Source organism: Grammomys surdaster, unplaced genomic scaffold (assembly GCF_004785775.1).
Source record: "Grammomys surdaster isolate TR1022 unplaced genomic scaffold, NIH_TR_1.0 126531, whole genome shotgun sequence".
Lineage (NCBI taxonomy): Eukaryota > Metazoa > Chordata > Mammalia > Rodentia > Muridae > Grammomys > Grammomys surdaster.
This window is the reverse complement of record NW_021621323.1, coordinates 12,940,920-12,968,065: the sequence shown is the minus strand read 5'-3', so window position 1 is coordinate 12,968,065 and position 27,146 is coordinate 12,940,920. Positions and strand designations below refer to the sequence as shown.

Sequence of the window (27,146 nt, the reverse complement as noted above, 5' to 3'; positions counted from 1 at the left end):
AGTCCATTATCATCAAGGCAGGAACATGGTGGCATCTAGGCAGGAATGGTGCAGGAGAAGCTGAGAGTTCATCTTAACTACCTCATTTCTAATCTCCATCCTTTTCGGCTAACGTTGATTACAACAGAGATTTTTTTTACACATATTTTGAGTGTGTGTGTGTGTGTGTGTGTGTGTGTAGGGTTTTCAGCATGAGGCTGCCACATTAGGTACATGGAGATCAGAGGACAACTTTCAGGAATTGGGAATCTCCTTCCACTAGGTTCTAGGAAAGGAACTGAAGACTCGAGGTACGATGACAAGAACCTTGACCCCATGCTATCTTGCCTAACCCACAGCAGACATTTTACAAGTATTTCCCTACAGTCTTGAAATGACCAACTCAGATTTACTCACCTCTGTGTTTTAACTCTCGCTCCTCCAGTATTTCAAGTAGTTAAAAATAGCAAACCACAAGTTAAAGGCACGCTAAGGTTATCTCAAGAATACCTTAGAAAAATATTCTAGATGTTAAAATTACTATCCAGAGATTTGTTTTTCATTCAAAGTCAACATTAGGAAGCACTCAAACATTTTTTGGGGGAAGGAGAAGTCTTTTCAAATCACTCCTAAGCAGCATAAATCTTCCAAAATATTTTTCTGCAGCAAAATAGCTACAGACTACACATACTGGAGCACAAAAATAAATATGGGGGAAAAAAGAATCCACCCTGAGCCTGCTTTATCGTCTCTGACTGTAATTTTGTGTCAAATCATGAGCAACACGGCTGTCTCCTGCATGGGGAGCGACGCTAAAGACAGGAGTGACTAACAGCAGGTTCCCCTCTCTCCGAGACAAGTGGGTTCTTCCTGTCTAGTACCACCAACTGGACCCCAACTCAATCCAGGGAATTTCTAAGTCAGGGTCGAGCAATCAACTCTGTTCCCAACTGCCACAGACAAACAAACTTCAGCCCTCTCTCCCCCTCCTTTTAAAAAAGCTTGATTTTTTTCAGATTCCTTTTTGATTAAGTAGCAACTGTTACTTTTAGAAAAATGAAGGTTACTGAAAACATCCCTCAAACATCTACATAGCAGTTTGGACCCATCTTCCACACATGCTTCTGAAGGGTGGACTGGCTTTCCCAGTTAGTGCCAGCCTCTGCGACCAGAGTGGAGCTTCACAGAAGCCAGCGCCAAATGCCTTCACTTTTCAAAACCCATCAAAGGTTTCCCTGAATGATATCTATAAGGGCCGTACTGTTCTCTTTCAGAAACTGCGGTGCCCTTCTTGGACACTTGAAAAAGAGTTGCTCGCGCTTTTCATCTTCTCCTCTTGGAGTGTAAACATTGTTTTGAGTGAAAAGAGCCGAAGGAGTGCTGACTTCCCCTTGAAATTTCATTTTTAAATAAGAGGGAGAGAAAATCCTTTTTCTGACTGATACTAATAATACAGGTCAGAGTGTCAGGCAATATACAATTAAATGGAAAACAAAAAGCCCCCCCTTTCCCACAGCACAATGGCGCTGGGATATAAATTACCGATGGAGATGAAATAATGCTTCAAAGCCCACGGGGCAGGGCAGTGCGGTGTTTACAAAGTGTTTTCCATGGCACGATGAGACATTAAAGATGATGGTAACCCATGGACTTGGGGTGGTACTGAATAGACCAAAGCTAGCATGAGGTAGGGTTTTAGGTCCCTGTAGCCTGTGACCCCATGATATGCTTTGTTTTACAAGGGCAGCTGCAGTTATCAACAGATGTTTCAGCTATAAATAATTGGTATCATCTCAGAAAAGACCCATCTACCTGGGGAGAGGGCATAATACCCAACCCCCTGCCCAGCTATTACAGCCACATTAATCTCCCATCTCTCCAGGTTTCTCGGAGAGCGTCCTGCAGGTGTTTTTTTTTTTTTTTTTTTTCTGAGAGAGCGCTGACAAAGTCTCTCAAGTGAGCGAGCTTTGTGTGGACTGCAAAAGAGACTGGCCCCTGTCATAAATTTCTGTCAGTGGCCACACACCAAAAGGGGAAGGATTGGAGACTCTAGGAGAAAGAAAGGAAAGGGTGAAGAGGGAGGGGCGGGGTTGGTGGTGTCCAGAGAGGAGCGCACAAGATTACACAAAATATTGTTGATGACATTGGGGGGAGTGTAGCGAGCACCAAGCTAAAGGACCCTTAGTTTTACCAGCTCAGAAATGGCAGAAGGGCTGTCTGTGGTTTACTTTCTTTCTCCAGCATTTTATATTTCGCTTGGTTCTCTGGGTCGTGGGATTAACTGAAAGACAAAATGTTTGCACTCTAAGCAAAATGCTTCTTTTGGAGACTGGAGAGGAAGATTTTTATGGGACGGATTCATGTTAATATTATTTAATAAATGTAAGAAGAAATGATAATAGAAAGGGCACAGTGAGACGTTTAACTACTTTTCCTGTGAGAGCAGCATCTGAAGGTTCAGTGGTTATTCAAATAGGAGCACTCAGCTCCTCCTTCCAACCGCGACCCTGAAATGGACAGCATACTTGACCAAAACAAGACACGGGATTTACTGGAGCCACTCCTGGCAAGCTGCAGTCTCAAAAGTGGAAAGTTATATAGAGCATGCCCCACAGAGAGCTATGGTTATATGTATAATCAGAGTGGCTGAGCAATGGCGCACTTGGGGTCTGGCACCACAGGAAAGCATCCTAAACATGTGAGGAGGTGTGGTGACTTCATTTATAGCTTGTTGGGGAGGCTAAAGGAAGACAATGTTCAGAGTTCAGAAAGCTCCCAGATTAAGTGTGTTAGGGTCTACAGGTGGCCCCGTGGGCTGATTCTTAGGACTGCCACTGAGTGACCTTGTGAAGGGATACAAACTCCCTGCTGCATCTGTTTCCACAGCTGGCAATCTGTATAACCTATAGAGTTCTATGGATTACAGAGTAGAGTGGGAGGAAGGATATGTGTACTCTTGAAAATGGTTTGGACAACCCGAACGGCTTTCCTCCTAACTCAAGGGGCAAATCCGAATCCAGAGACTTGATCTTTAATTCCAGCAGCTACTGCTTTCCTCTGATGCCACCACTGGCTTTGGATACTGAGGGGTGGGGGGGGAGCAACTGTATCCTGTCCCCTGATCCAGTAAAGAGTTTTGATTGGAGGTCAAGAATTTGAATCCCCAAGTCCCCATGTGATGCATGCTGTGTGTGTGGGTATGGGTGTCTCTCTGTAAGACCAGTGTTTTAGGCATGTATTAGCTTCATGATTCTAATACAGTCCTGTGACTTGTAGGGATGTATTAGCCAGTGAATGACAATGACAGCCCTGACATTCCCAGTGCTTGCCTGAGATGTTCTTGGGTTCTCATATATGAAGGCCACTTAACTTTCACAGGGCAAACGTAATGTCTGTTGACATCCTATGCACAGAGAAATGTATAAGAATTCGACAAAGCTACAAATACATTTCTTCAGCCACACTGGCCATTTCAGGTGTCAAGAGCTCCATATGGCTAGTGGCTGCCATATTGGAAAGCACAAATGCTGAAAGCTTCCATTGCTGCCAAGAGTTCTGTGGACAGCTCACAGTCCTTCACAGTTGACAATCTAAGCATGGACTTTGGCTTTCTGATTCTTCACCACGGACTTGCTGGTAGAAGACCAAAGCAAAACAGAGGAGTCCTCTCTGGTCCCCTGACCAAGAAGATGCTCATGCTAATACTCACTATAGGGCTATTTTGATAAGATCTGATGTCTATGTAAATTCCACTATATACAAATTACAGTTATTGTTTCATTTACATTCTTACATTCTATGTAATAAGTACAGTAAGCCACCACACTTATTAAAATCCCCCACTTAAGATGGCTTTGACGGCACATGCCTTTAATCTCCATTGTGGGAAAATGAGGAGGGAGGATCTGGAGTTCAGGGCCAGCCTGGGCTACCAAACAAACTAAAACCCAGAGGTCAGCACTTAATTCTTTACAGGGATTGGCTTTCCTTCGCCAATAATCTCCAGTCTATTTAACCTATGTTGGCCTTTCTAAGAATTTCCTAAGATGCTTTTGTGTGTTCATAGATTAAGGATCTTTAGGAGAGTTTTTCCTTTAACAAGAGAGAAACTGTATCTACGTATACATCAGGAATAATCCTTAAACATAAAATCATGTAAGCAAAGTGAAAATTCTGGGCTGTTGTCATTGCTTTTATACCTGATCTCTATACAAATAGAACTTTATGTGAGGAAAAATACATTTGGGTCAGTAATTTCCTTGATGGTCATCTGAGAATTTAAAGGTTAAAAAAAAATATTACCACAAGACTCAAGAGATGGCTTGGTGGCTAAGAGCGCTCCCTGCTCTCACACGGGACCTGGGTTTTGTTACCAACACTCATATGGTAACTCATAATGATCTTTAACTCCGGTTCCAGGGGATCAAAGACTCTCTTCCGGCCTCCTCAGGCACTAGGCATGCATATGATACACATACATTCATGCAAGCAAACATCCATACATGTAAGAGAAAGATAAACAAATCTTTTTTGAAGTATTGCTGTCACACGGGAAAATGGTTTTCCTTTTAACTCCCCTAGAACTCAGGCCTGGGTCTCGAGCCTTACCTGGCTCCTTATGCTGTTCTTTTAAAATGTCATTTTAAAAATAGTTTTTAAAAACTAATGCACAGATGAGACTTTGACCATATGTTCACCTCCCCACTCCTCTCCAGTACTCTTCCCAGATCTCCCCAACATCATGCTTTCTTTTTGGAATAACCCCTACACTGACCTTGATGTTCCTTCCTATGCAGGACAGGGGTGTCAGTTTAGTTCAGTGGTTCTCAACCTTCCTAACGCTGTGACCCTTTACTCCAGTTCCTCATGTTGTGGTGACCCCAACCATAAGATTATGTCATTGCTACTTCATAACTGTAATTTTGCTACTGTTATGAACGGTAATGTAAATATCTGATGTGTAGGAGATCTGATATGTGATTCCCCACGGTGGTCGAGATCCACAGGGTGAGAACCACTGGTTTAGTTGCGTTTCTATTATATAGGTGAAAACTAAGCACATCTGTGACCTTGACTTGATGTTTCCAGAACAGACTTAGTTATGAGGAGTTAAGAGAGTGAACAGGATCGAAAGGGGTAAACAGGATGGGCATGACATGGACCAATAGCTTAGAAATCAAGATGAGATGAGCAAAGCTTTTATTATTATTATTATTATTATTATTATTATTACTATTTATCCAACATCTAGAAAGTATCACTTCGAAATGAAAATGTTTTGAGGCATGGTAGAACCAAAGCAAGTCAGGCTTGCCAAGAAGATGGGACTATTTCAAGGAGACAGGTTTCATTCCGTATCCACCACTCACCGTTCATCATTCTCATTGGGTTCCTCTCTCTAATACAGGAGGTAAAAGGAAAATGACACTCTTTAAATAGCTTGTTTCCCCCACATTAGCCAATCTGGCAGAGCTGACCATAAGGGCAGGAGCTATCTTGTACTTCAGAGAAATTTAATCTGTTAGACCACTCAGACTCTAAATGCCTCTCTTGGGCATGTCAGAGGGACAGGTGGTGTGACTCTCCCTACCAGTAACTGTTGCAGCCCGGCGCCGATCACATCTTGCAGATTTGTTTTGTCCTCTGGGCTCATGGCTTGTTTGTATTGCCACTTTTCAGGCACGAAGGGCCACTTCATTTCCTTTGCCTCCTGGATCAGAGTCCTTAATTCGCTGGGGAGTGAGGCTGAAAAGGTCAGAGTTCAGTTAAGGAAATTGCAGTCAAAGAAAGGCTGTTGAGCTCCCCATGTTATGATGAAGCACCTCAGTGGCTAAAACACTTTTGCTATCTGTCGCTGGCTGGTCCAAGCTGTTGGGGCTGCCTTGAAGAATAATGGCAGGCAGCTATATGTCAGGGGTGGCCTGAGTCTACTCTGCCCTACAGGTAAATTGGGGTAGTCAGGCATTAAGAAAGGTTTTTAACAGGAAGTAAAGCACTTGAGTGACTGTCTCTGCATGAAGAATCAGAGAAAGGCACCGAGGAAATATTCTTTTCTCTGTAAAGTGAGAACAGGGCTGAAGTGGATGAGGGCATTTGGAGCTTGTGGCACCCGAGAAGGCAATCAATTTGTTCAGCCTTGTTTTGCTTCTCTGAGACCTAGGCTCATCTCACCCTTTCACTACCGAGTGTGCTTCAATACAGACAGAAAGTAACCACCTCGCAAATGGGAATGTTAGTGACACCAATGCACTGTGAAATAGTCCCATTTCATATTAGCAACTGTGTTAAGTCTCTCGGTGTGTACCAATCTTAAATAGTCTAGTTGACAGTCTCCTGTCCAAACTTCAGAAACACAAAAGAGACCTGGAAACTGGAAGTGTTTCCTCTAGTTTTGACAAGCAAACCACTGCAGTTTTGTGTGGGACTTACTGTCTTACTTGACACTCAAATCTTCACAGCAAGAAGTTCTATCCTTATACACAAGAGGCCCGCCGTCTGCTTTACTAAGATCATAATATGTGGTACATGTGCCACGGGACCTTCCTTAGGACTCAAACAGTCTCAGTTCTGAAGTGCATGTGATATCAGGGTTCTGGACACAGTTATCCATAGACCTCTCTGTGTTTGTGTGTGTTCTGTCTTTTAGAGAACACATCCCAAACAGAATTCACCAGTACAAAGGCCAGCACTGGCTCAGGATGCCCAAGATCAAGTTCTCAGCACAAAGGAGATTTATTTGACCCAGAAGGACAGAGGGCCATGATAAAGAGACAAAGACAGGAGACAGTGGACAAGGGAGAAGGAGGAAGGGAACAAGGGAGAGGGGGCAGGCATAGCCCTGTCCTGGAGGGCAACAAAAGACAGCCTCTGTACCCACACATGCACATAAGAAAATGGTAGCTTATCAAGGCAAAGTGGTGGGACCCTGTGTCAGGGTGAGATATTTAATTTTAATTGGGCATGTTAATTAGGTGAGCCAAAGGAGGCTTTTGATTGTTGGAGTTTAATACTTTGATAGTTGGACCTTGGCAGCTAGCCTCAGGAGGAGAAACTGGACAGTTAAGGGATTAGACCTTCTACAGGGTTAGCATCAGGAATGTAATCTAATGTTTTTTAGCAAGGCAAAGGAAATCGATGAGAAAGGCTGGGCCTGATTGACCCATGTTTGTGAGATGGCTAGAATCCCTCCAATCAGCTCTGCTCTAATTCCACTTCCCTTTATGCTGATGGATAGGACTGCCATACACTGTGTCACCCAGATCTGAAGTCTATCCTTCTAGCTGTTTGCTTTCTCTCCCTCCCTGAATCGAGTTAACTGTCAAATCCTAAAAATCCTAAAACTCATCTTCTCTTTCCTTTTTTTTTGATACTTTCAGCTCACCCTCACAATCTTCTTTTATTGTGGAGCCTCTCCACTCCTTTCTAACAAAGTAGACCAGGACAATATTTTTTAGTTTTTTTTTTTTAGTTTTTCACATTTGGTTCTCTTTTATGATTGCTCTACCCCCCAAAGCCTGATGACCAAACTCAGGCCCACTGCCTTTGTCATTCAAAATAGACATTTCTATCTCACTCTTGTTAGTTTGTCGTGACTTTCCAGTGGAATTGAAATACCTCTTACGCATACTTCCAAACATGCATGTTACAGGTGCAAGGTGCATGTTCCCTTCAGGCTGCACCCCAGTGTCCTGTAGTCACATCTCCCTGTCTTCCTAGGCTGGAAGCATCCTCAACACGACTATCAAGGTTCATAGCCCATCCCATTTTTTTCAATCATATCACAGTGGTAGCACACTGTAACGGTTAAAAGATCAAGATAGCATTACATATACGTGAGACACACTAAACAGAGAAAATAGAGATGACAGAAGAGCAGAATCAGAAAGAAGGAAGAAAGTCTGAATCAGTCCTAGATGCCTTTTCATGAACTTGTCACCCAATGAGCAAAGATAAGGATGCTTCTAGAAGGAAAATCTACCTTGCCACTGAGAGCACCATGACAATGAGTGGTGGGTATTGACGACCAGAGATGATCCTGTCACATCCCGTTGAAACTGTGACTCCCAGATCATCAGTTCCTGGACCCTTATGCCACAGGACCATCCCCATGGAAGCAGAGCCCTAGAAGTAAGGACCTATGTGATCACATCTGGCTGCAGAAACTGTGTGTTACAGCTAGCGAGCAGCGTTCTGTTTCTGAAAACGCAATGTGTATGTGGAACACGGTTTCTTCAAGAGTGGGTGCTTGTAAATGTCACTGAGTAACATGACTGTTGGAGAGACTGGTCCTGTGTGGTCCAAGTGGACTTAAGATGATGTCCCTTCCATTCTCAGGGTCTCAATTGGACTGTCAATCATCGAGACAACAAAGAGAAGACTAGTCAATCCATTGACAATGGAAATCCCATTTTTGGGTCCACAGACTTCCAGTGTGCTGTGAATTGAGTATTGGAGGATGCCTCTTCCGCCTTCTTCTATGACTATTAATAGGACACACAGTATGGCTGTATAGCCTAGGCTGGTCTCAAACTCTTAATTCTCTCATGCTGGGATAACAGGCACACACCACCATGCCCAGCCTCTGGAAGGTGTACTCTTTACCAATCGTTTCAGTCTCCCCCATACCCCTTCTCCATGCCAAACTGTAAAGAGGCCAGTGGGACACACTGAAATACAAGATACCTCTAAAGGAAAGGCTGTCAAGCTGTACTATCTTCCAGTTCTCATTCCAGTTCTTTCTCCATCTCCCAGGTGCTAGCTAGAAAAAGTTCTCCAGGCTCACAGAAAGGAGGAAGGAGATGGAGTTGAGGGGGAGACAAGAGAACATGCTGTGTCAGTGTTCCCAAGTGCACACAAAGCAACCCTTATTAACGTCTTTCCCTGTATTAATGTCTTTCTCTCTGATCCCAGACAGTAACAACAACGGTAATACCACAAGCATTGAACCAAAGCCACTCACCGCTGTCAGCCCACCTGAGCAGCAGTGGTTCTGCGCAGGCACAGGCCACAGAACAGTGGGGATCAGGTAAGCATACCACTCTCTGTGTGTGAGAATTCCTCTCTCACTGGATATCTGGCCTTAGTCCTGGAAGCTTACCTGAAAGGCCATGCCTGATGGAATGATTTTACAGCCTTATCTGAGACTAAATTGACTTTTCTCCTATTCTGTGTCACTTGGGAAGAAAATGGCACTTGATGGAGACCTTGTATGTCCACAGGGAGAACATGAGACTTAAATGAGGGTACACACTGCGTAACAGGAAGAGAACACTAAGAAAACTATAGGAGAAACAAGAAAAACAACCTAACCTGACATATAGCCCCAGAGAGAGCGAGATCCAGCTATCCCTTATTGGCCAGGTAACTAGAAACTGTGGTTGAGGGCCGGGCGCTGACACGAGGTGTGTGTGATCTCAGGCTGATTAGCACGTGCAGCGAGCAGGCAATCACGTACGTGTCAGTCCACCCAGTAAGGAATGGAAGCACATGCCACCAAGGCTTGGTTTGGGGACTGGTTACATGTACAGGGATTCATCCAGAAGGAAGTCAAATGACAGGTTACATAGCTGAGAGTGCCACAGCCATCTAAAAATGGCCTGTCACACATCTATGTGCTGATATGCCACAACTGAGGGAAAGCTCCTCTAGACCTTTCCGTTACAGACTATTTTACTCGGGCGTCTTATTCTTAAATGAAATACCCAAACACTAAAAGTACACAGGAAAAAAATATTAAAAGCAAATATGAAGAATATGCTTAAACCAATGGAAAGGAAATGATTCAAATGATTAAAAAGAGCCTAAATAAAGAGGGTGCCTCTCCAAAGCTGGCCAAGGAAGAAATGAGTCTTTTGAGCCTTCTAGATTTTGTGATTGAAACTTATCAAGCAAAATCCATAACTACAAACAGCATAAACCAGGAAGCAGGCAAAAATCCAGTTCATGGCTATGATGTCGAGAGTCGTTCTTGAGAGCAATGAAAATATTTCACAAATGGTACGAGGAGTTTGTTGGGGACCAAGAAAACAGAGACTGTCCATAGTGGTCGAGTGACATATTTATAGAAGCCATAGAAGTCTATGGAAACTGATGAGGCACAAAATCCTTGTTTGAGAAAGAGGGTGTGCCACCATTCAGAAGTTGCTTCAATTTTTTTTTAATAATTGAAATTTGTGTGCACCGGCCAACTTGGACCCTTTTGTTCTTTCCTGAACTAAACTGTTTCTTGTAGCCTCATGTTTACTGAAGCCTAAAATTAGAACTGACAGCAATTCTCTGCAACAAAGTGGGCTTCTTCCCTGCCCGTCGGCCTGCAGCCCTTCCCATTCATGCCCTAGAAATCCACTCATCTCTCGGTGGTCATCTGCCAGGAGAAGAAAAATAGGGCAGAGAGGAGAATCTGTCGCTCAGGCAAGGGTGCAGGCATTGAACCTGCCGGCTCAAGCCCTGGTGTCTCCCATCAGAACCTCACCTCTGCACCGCTGGTCCTCACTCTTGTCCTCTGTAGACACATCTGGCGTTTCCAACAAGAGACGATCCAGTACTCGCTTGCACTCATGCAGTATTGAAGCCACGGCGTCTTGATTATTCATGACGATTACCCACCCTCCAGGATGAATTGAGTCTCCCTGGGTCTATGGTGATCAATTACCTAGGAGAGGCATTGATTCTCAATAAAGAAGGCCCTTGAAGGCTGAGGTACCTGGCGAACAAAAGAGGGGGAAGGATAATTAACTAAAGCATCATCAATTATCTCCGAGTCTCAAGCAGGGAGGGATAATAGAGCAAACACATGAAAATACATGACGGGTCCTGAGGATGTTGTTAGGGGAGTGTGTGAAATGATGGCAGCACCTCGAAGGCATAGAGTGCAGAAGGGAGAGAGGCTAGCTATAGAGCTTGGTCACCCACGGTGAGGTTGGTGAACTCACACGGGCCGAATGAAATGAATGCACCCTGTGATTTATGCACTTTCTGCGTGTTTCACTCAGCGCCTCTGGGTCCCAGTAGCCCTGAGCTTTCCACTTTCTGGAAGTCTACAGGAAGCATCTGGCTAACAGTTCTAATAGCCCCACGGAAGCACATGGTAATATGAAGTTCACCAATCTCACAAGCCACTACTGATTTCCCCTGTGCGATATTCTTCATGGTATTTAGTGCCATATCATTTGGACCAAGATAGGCAATGACAGATGCCAAAGTTAAAGCTCTTCACTGCCAGGCACATGGCCAAGTGAAGCAGAGACATGGTATTCCAGAAAACTCAATTTCCTAGAGCTCTGATGTAGATGGACCCATCATGTAGACAGATGGATTGACTGGTGTTGTTAGATACCAGGTAAGCAGTAGACTCCGTATGCAGAATGTGAGGGAGAAGGATCTACTGCAGTCAAGATAATCTGAGAACAAAATAATTGACTAGTACTGTGAAAATGTCTAGCCAATAGACAGAAACAATACTTGGTTAACAAATATTTTGGTCTGTCTTCCTTTTGTTGATGTAGTGCCTTGTAAACAAAAGAAATTATCCTCTTTGCCCAGAATAAGGAATGGCATTTCTTTGCTTTAGACACTTTCGGGGCATACAGAAGTGTTACTAGAGCAGAGTCTGAAAGGGGAGGTGGTACCAGTGACAAGGATGGCGCTACTCAAGCAAGGAAGAAATCACCGAGCAAGTTAAAGCAGAGAGTTTCTGAGTTGGTATTAAATGTGCCCTTCTATCTCATGACCTTTGTTTTAAATCACACCAAAGTAAACCATCAGGGTATCAGAGGCTAATTTCACTCAAAGTAATCATGTAGTTATTAACAAACACAAGCAGGGTTCTCCAGTTAAAAATGTGATCACATTCCAAGAGCACTCACATAACCAAGGGAGTGAGGAATTAGCTACTGTAATCATCTCATCCCGAGCGTAAACTTACTCTCTCTTTCACTTAGCGCATTTCAGAAAGGATCCCTGCACAAACGAGGTTGCTGCTGTAAACTGTGCATGAAGTCTCCTTTTAAATCGAGTGTCTGTAAGTCATGGCGTTTTGTGCATTCAAATGGCCATTACTGTGTCTAGCTATAAAGAGAACAGGCCTCAAGGGCTAGTCAGAATTTTATCCTCAGACTTCTGTTACAAACAAATGAAGACCCGCTCATCCCCTCTGAGTACTCCAATTAGCAAACAAGAGGTTATTAGTGGGCTAGAGTGGGCAAGGGACCTTGTAACCAGTCACCTCACATTCCCACCATCCAACTGAAGAGGAAGGCGTTGGCTACAATGGGGGCCTAAGTTCAGAGACTGAGACAGACATCTGGCAGTTCAGAAAGGAAAGAGCAAACTGCTGGTCCTGACCTTCAGGTGAGTCAGGTATTCACTTCTGTTCAGGTCCCAAATTAAAGCAAGAAGCAGTCTATCTTTCTTAGAATCTTTTTTTTTTTTTTTAGGATAGGCCTACATAACAGTGGAAAGTGGAGAACTAGTCTGTGCATGAAGAAAGAAAATTGTATTACAATAGGGCCCTGGTAGCTTATCATCCTTTATTATAAAGGGAAGACCATAGTCTTGTGCTCATAAAAAAAGAGAAAGTAGAAAGGAGATTTTTGGTGACAGAATCCCTGTCTGTAGCTGTTCTACCCTGAAAATGGAAGATAAGCAGGTTCAGGCCTGGTTTGAAGATGGATGGGAGACTGCTGGCAATACTGGATGTTACAGGCACTGACAGTGACAATCTAGCATCCCATCATTTCACCTCCCCTGAGCAACTAATACACATGGACGCATGCATGCGCACACATGTTTGTGAGCACTTGAACTCACACAGAACCTATCACCACCATCACCATCGCCACCACATAGCTTCTTGGCCTGATGGAAGGTAGCAGGGAGTGGACCAGGAAGAAGATGAAATCTAACAAGAGTAAGGCATGGGGGGGGCGGGGTTGGGGATGGCTTGAGGGGGGGAGTTGGATGCTCTTGAGTTGCAGCCGTTTGGTTTGTTAGCATTTTAAAGCTTGGTAAAAACAGGAAAAGTTGGAAAAGAAAGCTGCAATGACTCAAAGAGATTTCTATTTAGAGCAACACAGAAGACTGCTTGATCAACATCTCCACTGAAATTCGGAAAGATTCCCTTAAATCTCTAGAAACAAATGGATTAACAACATAGGAAAGCAAGAGTTACTTCAAGAACCAAAACAAAAGAACAAAAATCAAACAAACCAAAAGCCAACCAAAGGCTGAAATGGAAAGATTTAACTATCACACACAGGCCTGCCTTTATTAGCATGTGAACGTGAGAAATGCACGTTTGCCACACCCTACGAGCTTAAACTTCTGCTTTCCCTCTCTTGGAGAGACGATATCCCCAAAGGTCAGAAGGTGAGAGGACCTATCACCCATGTCCTAGGTCACAACAATTTGCACCCTTAGTGCGAAAGAACAACAAGCCTTCACTCCTCTCCCCATCTTCAAGGGGAACTGCCTTTGTCAAAACACATTCCTTTGTGAAAGGGATCAAAAATCTTCCCTTGAGAATCTGGGACCACAGAGTCTACAAACACCTCTTCATGGCAATATAAAATAACGTTTAAAAATAACTTTAGGTTAATTTTTAGGCAACTGGTGAATTAAACATTCCCCTCTAAAGGGATCTGATTTCAATCTAAGCTTCAAGGATTCCAGACAATGCTAAGAAATATGAGTTTGTGGACAAATCTCACAAAATACACCTGGTATAAAGAAAGAAAGGATGAAAGCAGAAACAACACTCAGTAAATTAGACCCACAGAGCTTAGGTAGTGGAGTCAGCAGGTATAGAAAGGAAGAAAGAAAGAAAGAAAGAAAGAAAGAAAGAAAGAAAGAAAGAAAGAAAGAAAGAGGGAGGGAGGGAGGGAGGGAGGGAAGGAAGGAAGGAAGGAAGGAAGGAAGGGAGGGAGGGAGGGAGGAAGGAAGGAAGGAACCCATGGTAGAAAAAAGAGTTAAGATAAAGATAGAAGACATAGAAAATCCATTGCGTGAAATTATAGCAGAAAATTTGCCAAAGATGAAAAAAGTAGACACCCAAACAACACAAGAGGCACTCCGGACTCCAACAGACATGATCAGAGTAGATCTTCTCTACAGCACTGTTCAGTCAAGACATCAGAAACACAGAGCTAAGAAACAATATGAAAGTCTATAAGGGAAAATGGTAACTTATCCGCAAAGGCGTACACATGAGAATCAGACCGGAAGTCTCATCTGTCATCAACCCTGAAGCCAAATAAGCACAGAATGATGGATGTTAAGCCAAGAAAGTATCTAAATGTAAATTTTCTTTTAAAAATACCAATATTACTAGTGTGTGTGCGCACAACTCTGGGGAGCCAGTTCTTTCCTTCTCACCTTTGTGTGGGAACCAGGGAGGGAACCCAAGTCACCAAGTTTGCATGGGAAACTTCTTTACCTTCTGAGCCATCTTGTCAGGTCTTGTTTTAACCTAAATGTGTTTTTTTTTCCTGTGAATAGTATTCATATACCATATTCTAGCTTGTTTTACCCCAGGAATGTAAAGGTGTTTATATATCTGCCATTCAACAAGGGAACACAACGCATAAATGTGATTAAGAACAAATCACAAGCTCATCTCCATAGATTCTGAAAAGACCTTTGACAAGGTATGACAGAAGGCCCTGAAGAAACTAGAAAAAGAAAGCCTCACACCTACAAACATACTGAGGTGTACGGATAGCTATTCTATAGTCATCATAGTAAATGGAGAAAAATCTCAAAGCATTTCCTCTAAATCAGGATCAAGAGAAGGGTCCCCATACTCACTGCTCTTGTTGAAGATAGTGCTCAGGGCTTTAGATAGAACAATAAGTCAAGACAAAGAAATAAAGGGTATATGATTAGGAACAGAAGTCAGTACATCCCTATTTGCAGATGACAGGATCCTATACTTAAAAACCCCAGTGATGGGCTGCAGGGATGGCTCAGCAGTTAAGAGCACTGACTGCTCTTCCGGAGGTCCTGAGTTCAATTCCCAGCAACCACATGGTAGCTCACAACCATCTGTAATGGGATCTGATGGCCTCTTCTGCTGTGTCTGAAAAGAGTGATAGTGTATTAATATTAGAAAAACAAACAAACAAACCAATGACTCATCCAAAACTCTTAGATCTGGTAAGCATCTTCAGGAAAGTAGCCGGATACAAAATCAACATGCACAAATCACACAATTTTCTAGATACTAATAATGAATTTGTCAAGAAAAAATTGAGGGAGGAGGTATCCCACTCTTAAAAACCTAAGTAAATAAATGAAATACCTAGCAGTAAACCTAACTGAGGAGCTGAAATATCTCTATACAGGAACTTCAAATCCCTGGAGACAGAAATTGAAAACGACACTGGAAGATAGAAAAACCTCCCATGCTTGCAGGTTTAGCGACATCAACACTGTAGAAAATGGATAGTGCTAATGAAAGAAACGTCTACAGACTCAGTGAAGTCTCCACCAATATTAATCACATTCCTCACAGAACTAGAGCTAAAATTCTCATAGAAGCAGAAAAAGAACCCCAAATCTATCCCAAGCCATCCTAAATCAAAAGTCTACTAGAGGCATCGAGAAACCTGATCTTAAACTACACTAAGAGCCATAATAACAAAGGCTGCATGGTCCCAGTGCAAAAGCAGACATGGAAACCAATGCAATAGACTAGGAGACCCAGAAATAAGCCCTCCCAGTTACAGCCACATATTTACAAGCAAAGTGTCACCTACAGTGGGGATGGCAAGATGGCCCAAAGGGTAAGGCCACTTGTCACCAAGCCTGACAACCTGTTTGATCTTTGGGACTGACATTGTAGAAGGAAGGAGAGAACTGACTGCTGTTAAGTTTCTCTCTGTCTTCCACACATGCACTAACACACACACATACACACATACATACACATATACATGCACACACACACGTGCACACTACATATATAAAAATGTAATTTAAAAAAATCCACACAGTGTGAAAAAAGACAGCTTCCTCAACCAAATGATGCTAAGACACTTGATAGCGACATACAGACAAAGGAAGCTAGAGCCTATCTCTTGTCTTTCATTAAAAAAAATCAATTTAAAATGGATCGAAATCTTAACGTCAGTCTGGAATAGCTAGAGGACAGCTCAAGTAAGACATTCAAGATAAAGGCATAGACAAGGACATCCTGAAAAATACTCCAATAGCACAAAAGAGATAATTTAAAAAACGGAAAAATCAGACGGTATGATTAAAGGGCTTTTGCACAGCAAATGAAACAACTACCAGAGTAAAAAGTCAGCCTACACACAGAGAAAGTCTTTGCCAAAATGTTCCTCAGACTGGAGCTATTTAAACACCAACGAACCAGTCATCCAGTCAGTCATCAAGTTAATGAGCTGAATAGATAGTTCTCACAAAAGGGACACAAATGGCCAGTAAATGTTTAAAAACTGGTCAACATCTGATTAGCCATCAGGGAAATGTGAATTAAATCTGTTTAATATTCTGTCTTGCCCCAAGTAGAATGGCTGTTATCAAGACGATTAATGCAAGCAAACAAGCTTCAGTGAGGGTGGAAGACTGGAGCCCTTGAACACCACTGACGGGTATAAAGCGGTTCAGTCACTATGGAAACGACTATGACTGTTCCTAAAAGACCTGAGAATACAGGTAGTATATGACTCAGTGAAACGACTCCTGAGTACATACATTCAGGCAAAACACCCATACATGTGAAATAAATATTAATTTAAAATTCTCTAAAGTAGTTATCTGCATTTTCTAGAGCATACGAGTGCAGAAAAATATAGAAAGAACACAGAAAGGCAGAGTAAGATACATTAGAATAATAACAAAGAGGAAGATGATGCAGCTGTACAAAATATCAGATAAAATACACTGATAGGCACAAGCTATTACTACAGATAAAAAGACCACTTCATTAGATTCAAGGTCAGGTTACTAGGAATCCACAGCACTTCCAACCTTGTATGCATGCCTCATAGTCTTAATACACTTGGGCCAAAAAGTGCCAGAGCTAGGGGCTGGGTATATATATATAGCTGGGAATATATATAGCTGGAAATATATATAGCTGGATATATATATAGCTGGATATATATATCTGGGTATATATAGCTTAGTGCTAGGGTGTTTACCTATCATACATCAGCTTTGAGTTGATTCTATCCCCAGCATCACACACACACACACACACAGCTTCAAAGAGAGGGCTGGGGATATGGCTCAGTTGGTAGAGTGTTTACCTAGCATGCATGAGACCCTAACTTTAATCTCCAGCACTGTATGAACTGGCTATTGCAGTAAATAGAAAAAGGCTGAAAAGATGAACAAAATAAACAGCAGAGATTTACATAAAAAGTACTCACTTTGGGGCTGGAGATTGTTGAGAGGGTACAGCCCCTGCTGTACAAGCATGGGGGCTTAAGGTCAGATCCCCAGAACTCACAGAAGCTAGAACCACAGTGATCCTGCAGTGAGCTGAGAGGCTGCTAACCCAGCACGCAGTGGTAGAAAAGGCCCAATGTCACAAAGTGTAAGGTGTCACAGACATCTGAGACTGTCCTCGGACCTCCACAAGTGTGCCATAGCAGACATGTGCTGACTGTCACGCATACAAACATGCACATTCACATGTGTATACACACACACACACACACACCTATGTACAAAGACACAGATTTAAAAAACTCAACAGGAAGATCAACAAAATAAAGCACTGACTGTTTCAAAAGAAGAATAACATTCACCTACTGCTAACAAATTTGATTGACAGAAAAGAGACAAAAAACTAGAACAAGAAAAAAAACCTGGAGAAAACATATTATAGATTCTTTTTAAAACTATTTATTTATTTATTTATTTATTTATTTATTTATTTATTAATTATATGTAAGTACATTGTAGCTGTCTTCAGACACCCCACAAGAGGGCATCAGATATCATTGCAGATGGTTGTGAGCCACCATGTGGTTGCTGGAATTTGAACTCAAGACCTCTGGAAGAGCAGTCAGTGCTCTTAACCACTGAGCCATCTCACCAGCCCCATAGACTCCTTTTAAAGGCTAATATAATATTAGAAATGGAACTGGAGAGATGGCTCAGTGGTTAAGAACACTGAATGCTCTTCCAGAGGACTCAGGTTCAATTCCCAGCACCCATATGGCAGATCACAGCTGTCTGTAACTCCAGTTCTAGGGGACCTGACATTCTCATGCAGATAAAACATCAATGTATATGCAATAAAATAAATGCATTTTAAAATATTAGAAATACTGTATATAAGTAATTTTGAAAATACCAACAAAATAGTGATTTTTATAAAATAGAAGTCAAAATAAATCAAGAAAAAAATATAATTTATATGATTCTATAATCTTAAAGAAGTTTAGTGAGTAACTTAAAATTTTTCCTATGAAGAGAACAATAGGAACACCACACGGTGAACAAACCAAAGATCCAATCTTAAAAGCAATAAGTTATTAAAAATAAAATTTAATAAAAATACAGTTGCCGGGGCTGGAGAGATGGCTCAGTGGTTAAGAGCACTGATTGCTCTTCCAAAGGTCCTGAGTTCAGTTCCCAGTAACCACATGGTGGCTCACAACCATCTGTAAATTCTGTCTTCTGGAGTGTGAAGACAGCAACAGTGTATTCGCATACATAAAATAAATAAATATTAAAAAAAATACAGTTGCCATGGCATAAAATACACAATGTGGTATCATAAAAATCATATATTTATATCTCTATATCCTCCTTCATGAATAGTTCCTAGGATAATTTAAGTAATAAATGTGCAAGTCTCTTAGAAGAGAAGTTATAAAACTTAACTGGAAGATATCCCAGGTCTATGGCAAGATAGTTTACATTTGTATCCTGTAAAACACAATATTGTTGAGACACCAAATTCTTCCCAAATTAGTCTATAACTTTAATGCAATACCAGTAAAAATCTCAACATCTCTGTATGTGTATCCATGTGTGGCCTCAGAGGTCATCCTAAAACTTATATAGAAGAATAATGGAGGGCTAGACATGTGGCTCCGTGGCATGTGGCTCCGTGGCATGTGGCTCTGTGGTAGCGTGCTGGGTTAAAACCAAAATAAAACAGAATCGAGACATACCAGATAAGGAAAAATGATGGAGGAGAGAAAAAGGCAACACCAAATGCCAGTAGCTAATATTAAATGAAATTATATTATATAAATTATTATTGGCACTCAGAGAAATCAAGATAGTAAATACATTAGGAGCCCAAGAGAAAGGCACACCTGTATGGAGGCTTGATCTGTACAGAGCAGTGTGTAGCACTGGACTGAAACGTTACTTTCTAAAAATCAGTACTAACGGCTTCAATGTGGAAAGTAAAATTGTGCTTCTAAAGGAGTTCGCTAAAGGAGGGTTGAGGCATGCTTAACATTTTTTATTTAATTCCAAAGTGAAGACAATTTTTTGACGTAAGATTCACAGATCAAACACTGCCATTGCGATGTTTACAATTCAGTGGTTTATAGTACAACCATCTCTACTCCCTAACCTCAGGATACTCTACAGGGTCAAAAGGAGTCACTGCGCACCCCTTCCTCGCCTCACAGCATCCACCAGTCTGCTCTCTAGATCCATGGATGTTCCTGCTCTGGTCGTCTGTGGAGCTGGGGCCACGCCACACCACTCCCCTTCTCTCGGGCAGTATCATGCTATTACCACATTAGGGCTATAGCACGAATCAGTCCTTCACTTCTTCAGGTTGTTGATGTTGTGTTTATGTATTTGGACAGCACTTCTTGTATTTTAGGCTCACATGTAACTCCGTTTGTAGCCCAGGATAACCTTGAACCTCTGCTGCTCCTGATTCTGCCTCCCAAGTGCCTGATACCGCCATTCCTGGTACACATACGGTGCTGAAGACCAAACCCAGGGTTTCATGCACATTTGTTACCTTAACTACTGAGCTACATCCCAAGCCCAGCAATTCGTTTCCTTTCATGGCTGAGTGACCACCTTGTTCATACATTGATCACATTTCTATCGGCTTCAGGTTTCTATTGTGAATGTGCTTGGTATTCACACTCTTACAAAATACTGTGGGTAAGATGTCAAATCTAAGAGGTTTTATTTAAAAAAAAACAAAAAACAAAAAACAAAAAACAAAAAAAAACCTTTGATTAAAAACACAACCTAAAACACCTAAAATGAGAAAGCACGAACTAGAAAAAAATATTTGTTTGTTTTTGAGACAGGGTTCAGCTAGGTACCCCTAGCTGGCCTGGAACTGTCTATGTAGATCAAGCTGGCCTTAAACTCATAAAGATTCACCTGCCTCTGCTTCCTGAGTGACAGAATTAAAAGCTTATACCACCATGCCTTGCAAAAGGAAGAAGTTGTAAGTTTGGTAACTGACAAAAGATTTCTACACAGGATATATAAAGAGTTCCCATTAGCCAACAAGAAAAGAACTTGCTGTGCACTGAGGAAAGAATATGCAAAGGACTTGGGAACTTCACACAAAAGGAAGCACACCAGCTAATAAACATGGAAAGTCTTCAAACTCATTATCCACCAGGACAGATGAGTTTCTGTCCCACGAAAAAGTATTAAAAAGCTACAATAGGAATTGTTGAGGAGAGCAGTGTTGCTTACCCCATGCCCCACAGTCAAGCTTCTGGTTTGGCGTTATCCAGTGTAATTAATCATAAATAGACATTATCCAGACTGCCGACGCTTAGGTATAAACACCAGCTTAGAGTAACTCTCCAGTCTGAGCCTTGCTGACACACACAACAATGTCTGTATCACAAGCAATCTGTATCAGCCAGGAGACAAAACCCTTACACTGGAATAGAATGAGCAAAGGTATACTGAACGGTTCCGGGATACATCACAGTAAAGTTCAGAAAAATAAACAGCAAGTCAGTGGTACGGATCGACATACATCTAATAAACACTGGTGTCTAGTAGTATATTGTGGCAGGGTACAAAGACATGCGTCCAAGTCACAAAGAAAAACAAGAGATCACCTATAGTCAACAAATTAACACTCAATACTGCAAATGTGCCTAATTAAAATAATTTAACGGTTTTAAAAGAAGGAATGATAAAGTAGAAATCTAGAATCATGGATTTTTTAGGGGGATTTTTCGGGGGAAGAAGACGAGATTGAGTTGACCCAGGGATGTAATAGTAACCACGTACACAGTACACACTTTTGCTTAACCCGGATGGCTCCTGGCTTGCTGTGTTCCACACATACACTGCGAGTCTGAGAAGTCTATATGTCTATTTGGTCATTCAAATTCCAAAAGTATAAAGCTGTACCGAAGCCTAGGTGTACTGAACAGCTAATAAATACCAGCTACTGCCCTGAGGGTTAGAGCCGATATGACTCCAGGCAGAGATGGTTAGAGAAACAGCCCGTCGGAGTAGAGAGGGCTCTTGGGCAGGGAACTGTGGTAGGGGCGGGGTTTGGATAATGACATGGACAGAGACTCTCATGTCGCCGATGATAAGTAACTTCCGGAAAGCCTCAATGAGCAGTTTGAACCACTAGGTAAACAAACTCTAGAGTCCCAGGATGCTTCAGTCATCCTGGCATTCTCCTTCAGTGGAAAACAAAAACAAAGGTGTGTTTTGATATATTAAAAAAAAAAAAGACAAATAGATTTCATGAAACTCTGTAAGTGAAAATAATTTGTTTTTACATCTCTTTCTATCCACTTCCAGCCTACAGACCATACCTTATGGAGACAGGAAACAGCCTGGCAAAGCTGCCTTACGCATCTGCCTCTGCCTCTGCCTCTCTTGTCCCCAAGCCCACCCTCTCCAGTTCCCTGACACTGGGAGTGTTTACCAAACTTGACTGTGCACCGAAGTGCAACAATAGTGTTCTGGGTCACAATGGGTTAGGCAGGAAGGAAGAAGAGGAAAATAAAAGACCACGATGCAGGGGCTGCTCTGGCTGCTCCCGGCTACAGTTACCTGCTCCATTAGCCATGGTGACATCTGAAGAATTATTAGCCTGGCCCCATGGCTGAAGAGTCGAATCTCAGGTCAAGGTGAGCCAAGCCTACCATCTGGTCCTGGCTCCAGGCTCCTGAGCTGATGGCTTAGCAACGGTCCTTCCAGTAGGTCTGCCTCTGCATATTTGCATCCTAACTGACAGGAGAACACTCCCAGAAACGTATTCCATAGTCTCCTAATCCAGAGACACCATGAGGTGAACAGCATTCATGAAGCAGGAAAGTATTTTGTAAACTTTGAAGAGCTTTCATTTGAGGTGTGCTCCCTGAGAGGCAGACACCATCTATCCAAACTAGGTAAGACGCCTGAAGAGAAGGCTGGGGCAGAGAAAGCTGAGAAGGTCACACTAAAAGTTTAGGACTCGGACCTCAAAGCACATGGCTACTTTGCTTCCCTTTAAATAGTACCAGAAAAAAAAAAACAGCAAGAATAACTTGATGGAAGATAGTTAATTTTCAGGAGAAGAAATGACGTGGCCTGATTATATATTACGTACTGCAGCGGGTGAGGTATAGAAATCCCCAGCTTATATTGACAGTTACATGGCAAAATGTCGTGTATCTATGGGGGCTGGAGGAGGAAAGCAGGTGACAGTGTCATGCATCTGTCAAGATGGCACACAGGGTCCTCTGGTATGAAGTTGTCAGGTGTGTAATAATGCACACTTTTAAACAGTTTACTATGTGTGTCTGAGGAATGTTTGTGCACCATTTGCATGCAGTAACGGCAGAGGCCAGAAGAGGGCATCGACTCTCCTAAAATTTGAGTTATAGGTGTTAGCCACCCAATCCCAGTAGCTGGGTCCTGTGGAAGAGCACCAAGTGCTCCTCATGGTTGAGCCATCTCTCCAGCCGGGCAGTGCAAATTTTCAATGAGAACAATCAGTGTGGAAATTAAAGTTCAGTATAAAAAAAAAAAAACAAACCACCAAAACTTCTTCTAAGTTTATGATTATAATTCTCTCCATCAGCATAGTTCATTAACTTTTCATAGAATGTATAGATTTTGATGTGGGTAGTAGCTCACAAAGAAATAGTTTAAGAAGATAGGAGATTAGTAGGCTTTGAAATTATAGGGGCAAAAAAAAAAAGATATGAAAACAAATTAACATTTCACTCTTAGTCATCACTAGGCAGCTAAGCAGGATGGGTAAACCTGCAGGTTACAGCCAGGATTCCAAGGTTTAATTAAATCTTATTAGCTTTGGGCAAGTCGCATCTCAAGAGGCATAATAAATAAATCTCACAATTTTACAAGAATCAGCTGAATTAGCATATATTACATAATTATATATTTAAATATATAAAATACATATTTAATAATATGAATGCATGTTTGTATTATATATTATTTATATTATGTATATAAATTATATAACTATGTAAAATACAAATCTTTGCCCAGTAAGTAAACCATGCATTGTAGACTCTGATGATAGCTTTCAATAAAACTTCATGGAGTAAAGTTGTAAAATTTAAAAATTTTAAAAGGTCACCTATTTTCCACATTTATCCCAAGAGGATATTTCTGGGGTACCATCTACCCAGCAAACCCTTTCAGTTCCACATTACTTTTCTAAAGGGTCCTACAATTTCTTCACATCTACCCAAGCAGGGCATCCCCGCCTGGTGGCTTCATTCCTATTTATGTTTTTGAGGAAGAAAATTGCTCATCCATTCAAACTTTAAGTTTTTCATTTTTGTAAACCAATATTAAGCTAGATGATGATGAAATTGTGCTTTAAACGATTCCTCGGGACCACATTTGATTAACAAATATAAATTCTGTTAGCAAACTGGGAAGTATGGGCAGTTAGACAAGACATGTTTGAAGAGAAACATATCTTTTATTTGCTTTTTGAAAAAAGGAAAAAAATCCAAACCTAGCTAACTTGGTGTGGTCATCCATTTGCCTTTCGGCACACACACACACACACACACCCCTGAGTACACACTGAATGTCTTCCTCAATTGTCATCCACCTGAGCAGATTTGAAGCAGTCTCTCACTGAAGCTGGACCGCCATTGAACTAGACTGGCTGACCAGTGAACACCAGAGATCCTCTGTTCTTACCGCCCCGCTCCCCAGGTTCACACTCACCGCCATGCCTGATTGGTATGTGGGTGATGGTGCTCTGAATCCCAGTCCTCATGCTTGGGGGTAAGCACTTGTTCCCACTAAGCCAGCTTTCTGGCTTTTGGCTTCTCTGAGTCCTGTGAGATTTCTGTTCCTGCAGAAATGCTTCTCAGTTATACAACAATATGCTTAGAGCATCAAACTCTCAATTTGGGGGAAACCTGATTTTGAAGCACTCTATTTTTTTTCCTGGTAGCTGTGCAGAGGGTAGAACTTTCATTTTCTCCTTTCCCTAATAAAATGGATGCTGATCTTAGACAGTATGAATCCAATTATTTATTTTTAATTAATGAAGAAATATAGGGCAGTGTTATACAAATGGAGATAAAAAATGTTAAAGTAAATAAAAGTCAACAATGAAACATTACCTTTTATACAGTTTGATAAAAATGTTCACTTTCTAGACTTTTACATTTTTATTTCTTTGTTTGTTTTTGTTTGTTTTCAGGACAGGGTTTCTCTGTGTACCCTTGACTCTCCTGGAACTCACTCTATAGATCAGGTTGGCCTTGAACTCAGAAATCTGCCTGCCTCTGCCTCCTGATTGTTGGGATTAGAGGCATGCACCAGGCTCATAGATTTTTCTTATTGTTTGGCTTTGAACCTAACTTTGTCAGATGGTTTCTGACAAACTCTCTGTAAACTCCGAAGTGACATTTAGCATTTACTGACTTAAACACACAGTCTTATCTTGTGTGTGGTATGTAATGGGTTTGAAGTCCACCAGAGAATCAAAATAAACATTTTCAACCCTAGTGACAAATATCTGGGAATAGGCACATACATAATTCATCTTCTAAATAAGACAAGAGTCTGACACATGGCGTCAGTTTGTGTAAACCAAGAGAAGCCTTGTAACTCACAGCACCCTTCTTACCATTGCCTGACTTAGGAGAAAGGGTGCAGACACTTAGATCTTGATAAAGGAAATAGAAAAAGTGGGTTTGTAATCCCACTGTTAGAAAATTGTGATGACAGCATTCTTTAGAATTCATTATAGCATTGGCAGCAAGAAGTATGGCCTTTATTTAAAAATAGAGAAGTCAGAAGTTTGGAGACTGGAGAGAGCTCAGTAGTCAAGGATACTGGATGCTCAGACAAAAGGACTGGACTTCAGATCCCCACCTCCAGAACCGCCCATAACTCCAGCTCCAAGGGACCTGGTGACATCCTAGGTTACCTCCAGACACATGTACATAGACTCACAAAGGCATACATAAACACATGGGCAATCTTGCACATGCAAGCGCGCACACACACACACACACACACACACACACATAAAACTTTAAAAAATTCAAAGTTTCAAAGATGGTTTGAGTTTAAACAAAAGTTCCTTAGGATTATAGGGCAGGAGCTAGATGCATTCTTTTAAACATGCGGTCAATGGCTTAACGTGAGTTCACGGTGTCTAACTTTTTTCTTGGGAAGAACATAATAATCCCAACCCTAAACAGAAAAAAATTGATTAGTGACTTTTATGTTATACACATTCACATCCCGGTCTATTCAAAGCAGAAGTGTGTATACTGGGCTCTGAAGTACTAAATGATACATTGTTCCCAGGGGGAAAGGGTCCTAATTTTCACCTGATACAAGTGACAATATGACTCCAGAGGGACCAATGAAGGGATGCAAAGACTAATGGGGTCTAAGTACTAAAGGCGTTTATAGATTAACTCTGACAGGAGGCAATATATCTCTTCCCAGGAGGCCTCGATATAGTGAGCTGAGAAGTGGGGTCTTTATTTATGAGCACACTGGATCTTTCCCATTGTAATAAATCCATTTGTAACTTTAAGTGAAACATTTTGTTTAACAGGAAGCTGAACATGAGTGCAAATAATTCAATCCACGATGCTTTGTGTGCAGCCCACTTGTTTATACTCACCCCCCCAGGTTTATCTTGTTCTGGCATCACAATGGGAAAACAGTGTCCATCTATAAAAAGCACTTTGCATTCTAAAATCTCCATGTTCCACGTGAGGGGAGATGAATCGGAGGAATGGTTAGCAGCAAGGCCACAGAGCTGGCTCATTTCTGGCTGTTTTATATATAACGTCTTCCTGCATTAAATTTCATTTGAAGCTGATGGGTTAGAAAATAATATATTTTCTAGTAGTGAATAATATACACAATCTATTATAATGCTTTTAGCACAACGTGCCTAGATTTTTATGTGGGTGCTGGGGATTCAAAATCAGGCCCTCATGCTTGTGCAGGGAGCATTCTTACTTACTAAGCCACCACCCACGGCCCTCCATTCTGAAATTATATTGGTCTTTTCTGGTTCCTGGTTTTGGTAGTAAACAGCCTTGGACGTCAGCCTGTGCCTATTCGCCTACAAAATACAGTTCCTGCTTCATCCAGTTCTGCAATTAAACCCACACTGTGCACACTTAGAGCATCTACTCTGTGTATGACGAACAACACATTGTGTTTTCAATCAGAGACCAACTGCCTCCAGCCCTGCCACAGAGCGCTCTGAGATTCCTGTTCCCAAGGTCCCGTTAGTGTGTGCTTGGAATCACACTGAGATTTAATATTATCTTAAGCAAAATACAAACAAAAGGTTAAATGCACAAAATAAACATACCATATACTTCAAAGCTATCCATACAAGCAAATGAGCCTCCCCAGAAGCATACTGCCTAGTGACACTGTCCTGGGAAATCAGAGGCTGTCACTGAACGGAGCAGAGAAGTCAGGCTTTCTCTGACTCAAACGTATGCATTTCTGCAGGAAAACAAAACAGAACGGAAAAAAATCACAAAAACAAAACAAAATAAAAAAAAGAAAACCCTTAACAACTGAAAACAAAAATTAAGAACTGTGAAAAGGAAAAATCTCTCATTTTATCTCCCTTTAACACACTGGGTTGTTTTTTTTTTTTCAGATATGGAAAAGCCTTGTAGTGATCAGAACGATGAGGGATTTTGTACTGTCTTCATATTTTCAATATGTAATTTTCTGTCCCAGGCAAAGGG

General features: G+C 41.7%; 1 protein-coding gene across 1 annotated transcript in view; it reads right to left on the bottom strand.

Moving 5' to 3' along the window:
• Positions 1 to 27,146, bottom strand: part of Alpk1 (alpha kinase 1) — a 101,574-nt gene that overhangs the window by 46,257 nt on the left and 28,171 nt on the right. Inside the window, exons 2-3 of the mRNA XM_028760479.1 lie at positions 10,451 to 10,681; positions 5,570 to 5,724 (exon numbers count right to left, since the gene is read on the bottom strand). Coding sequence (XP_028616312.1) covers positions 5,570 to 5,724; positions 10,451 to 10,571 — 276 coding nt within the window. The 5' untranslated portion in view covers positions 10,572 to 10,681. The remainder of the gene's footprint in view (positions 1 to 5,569; positions 5,725 to 10,450; positions 10,682 to 27,146) is intronic.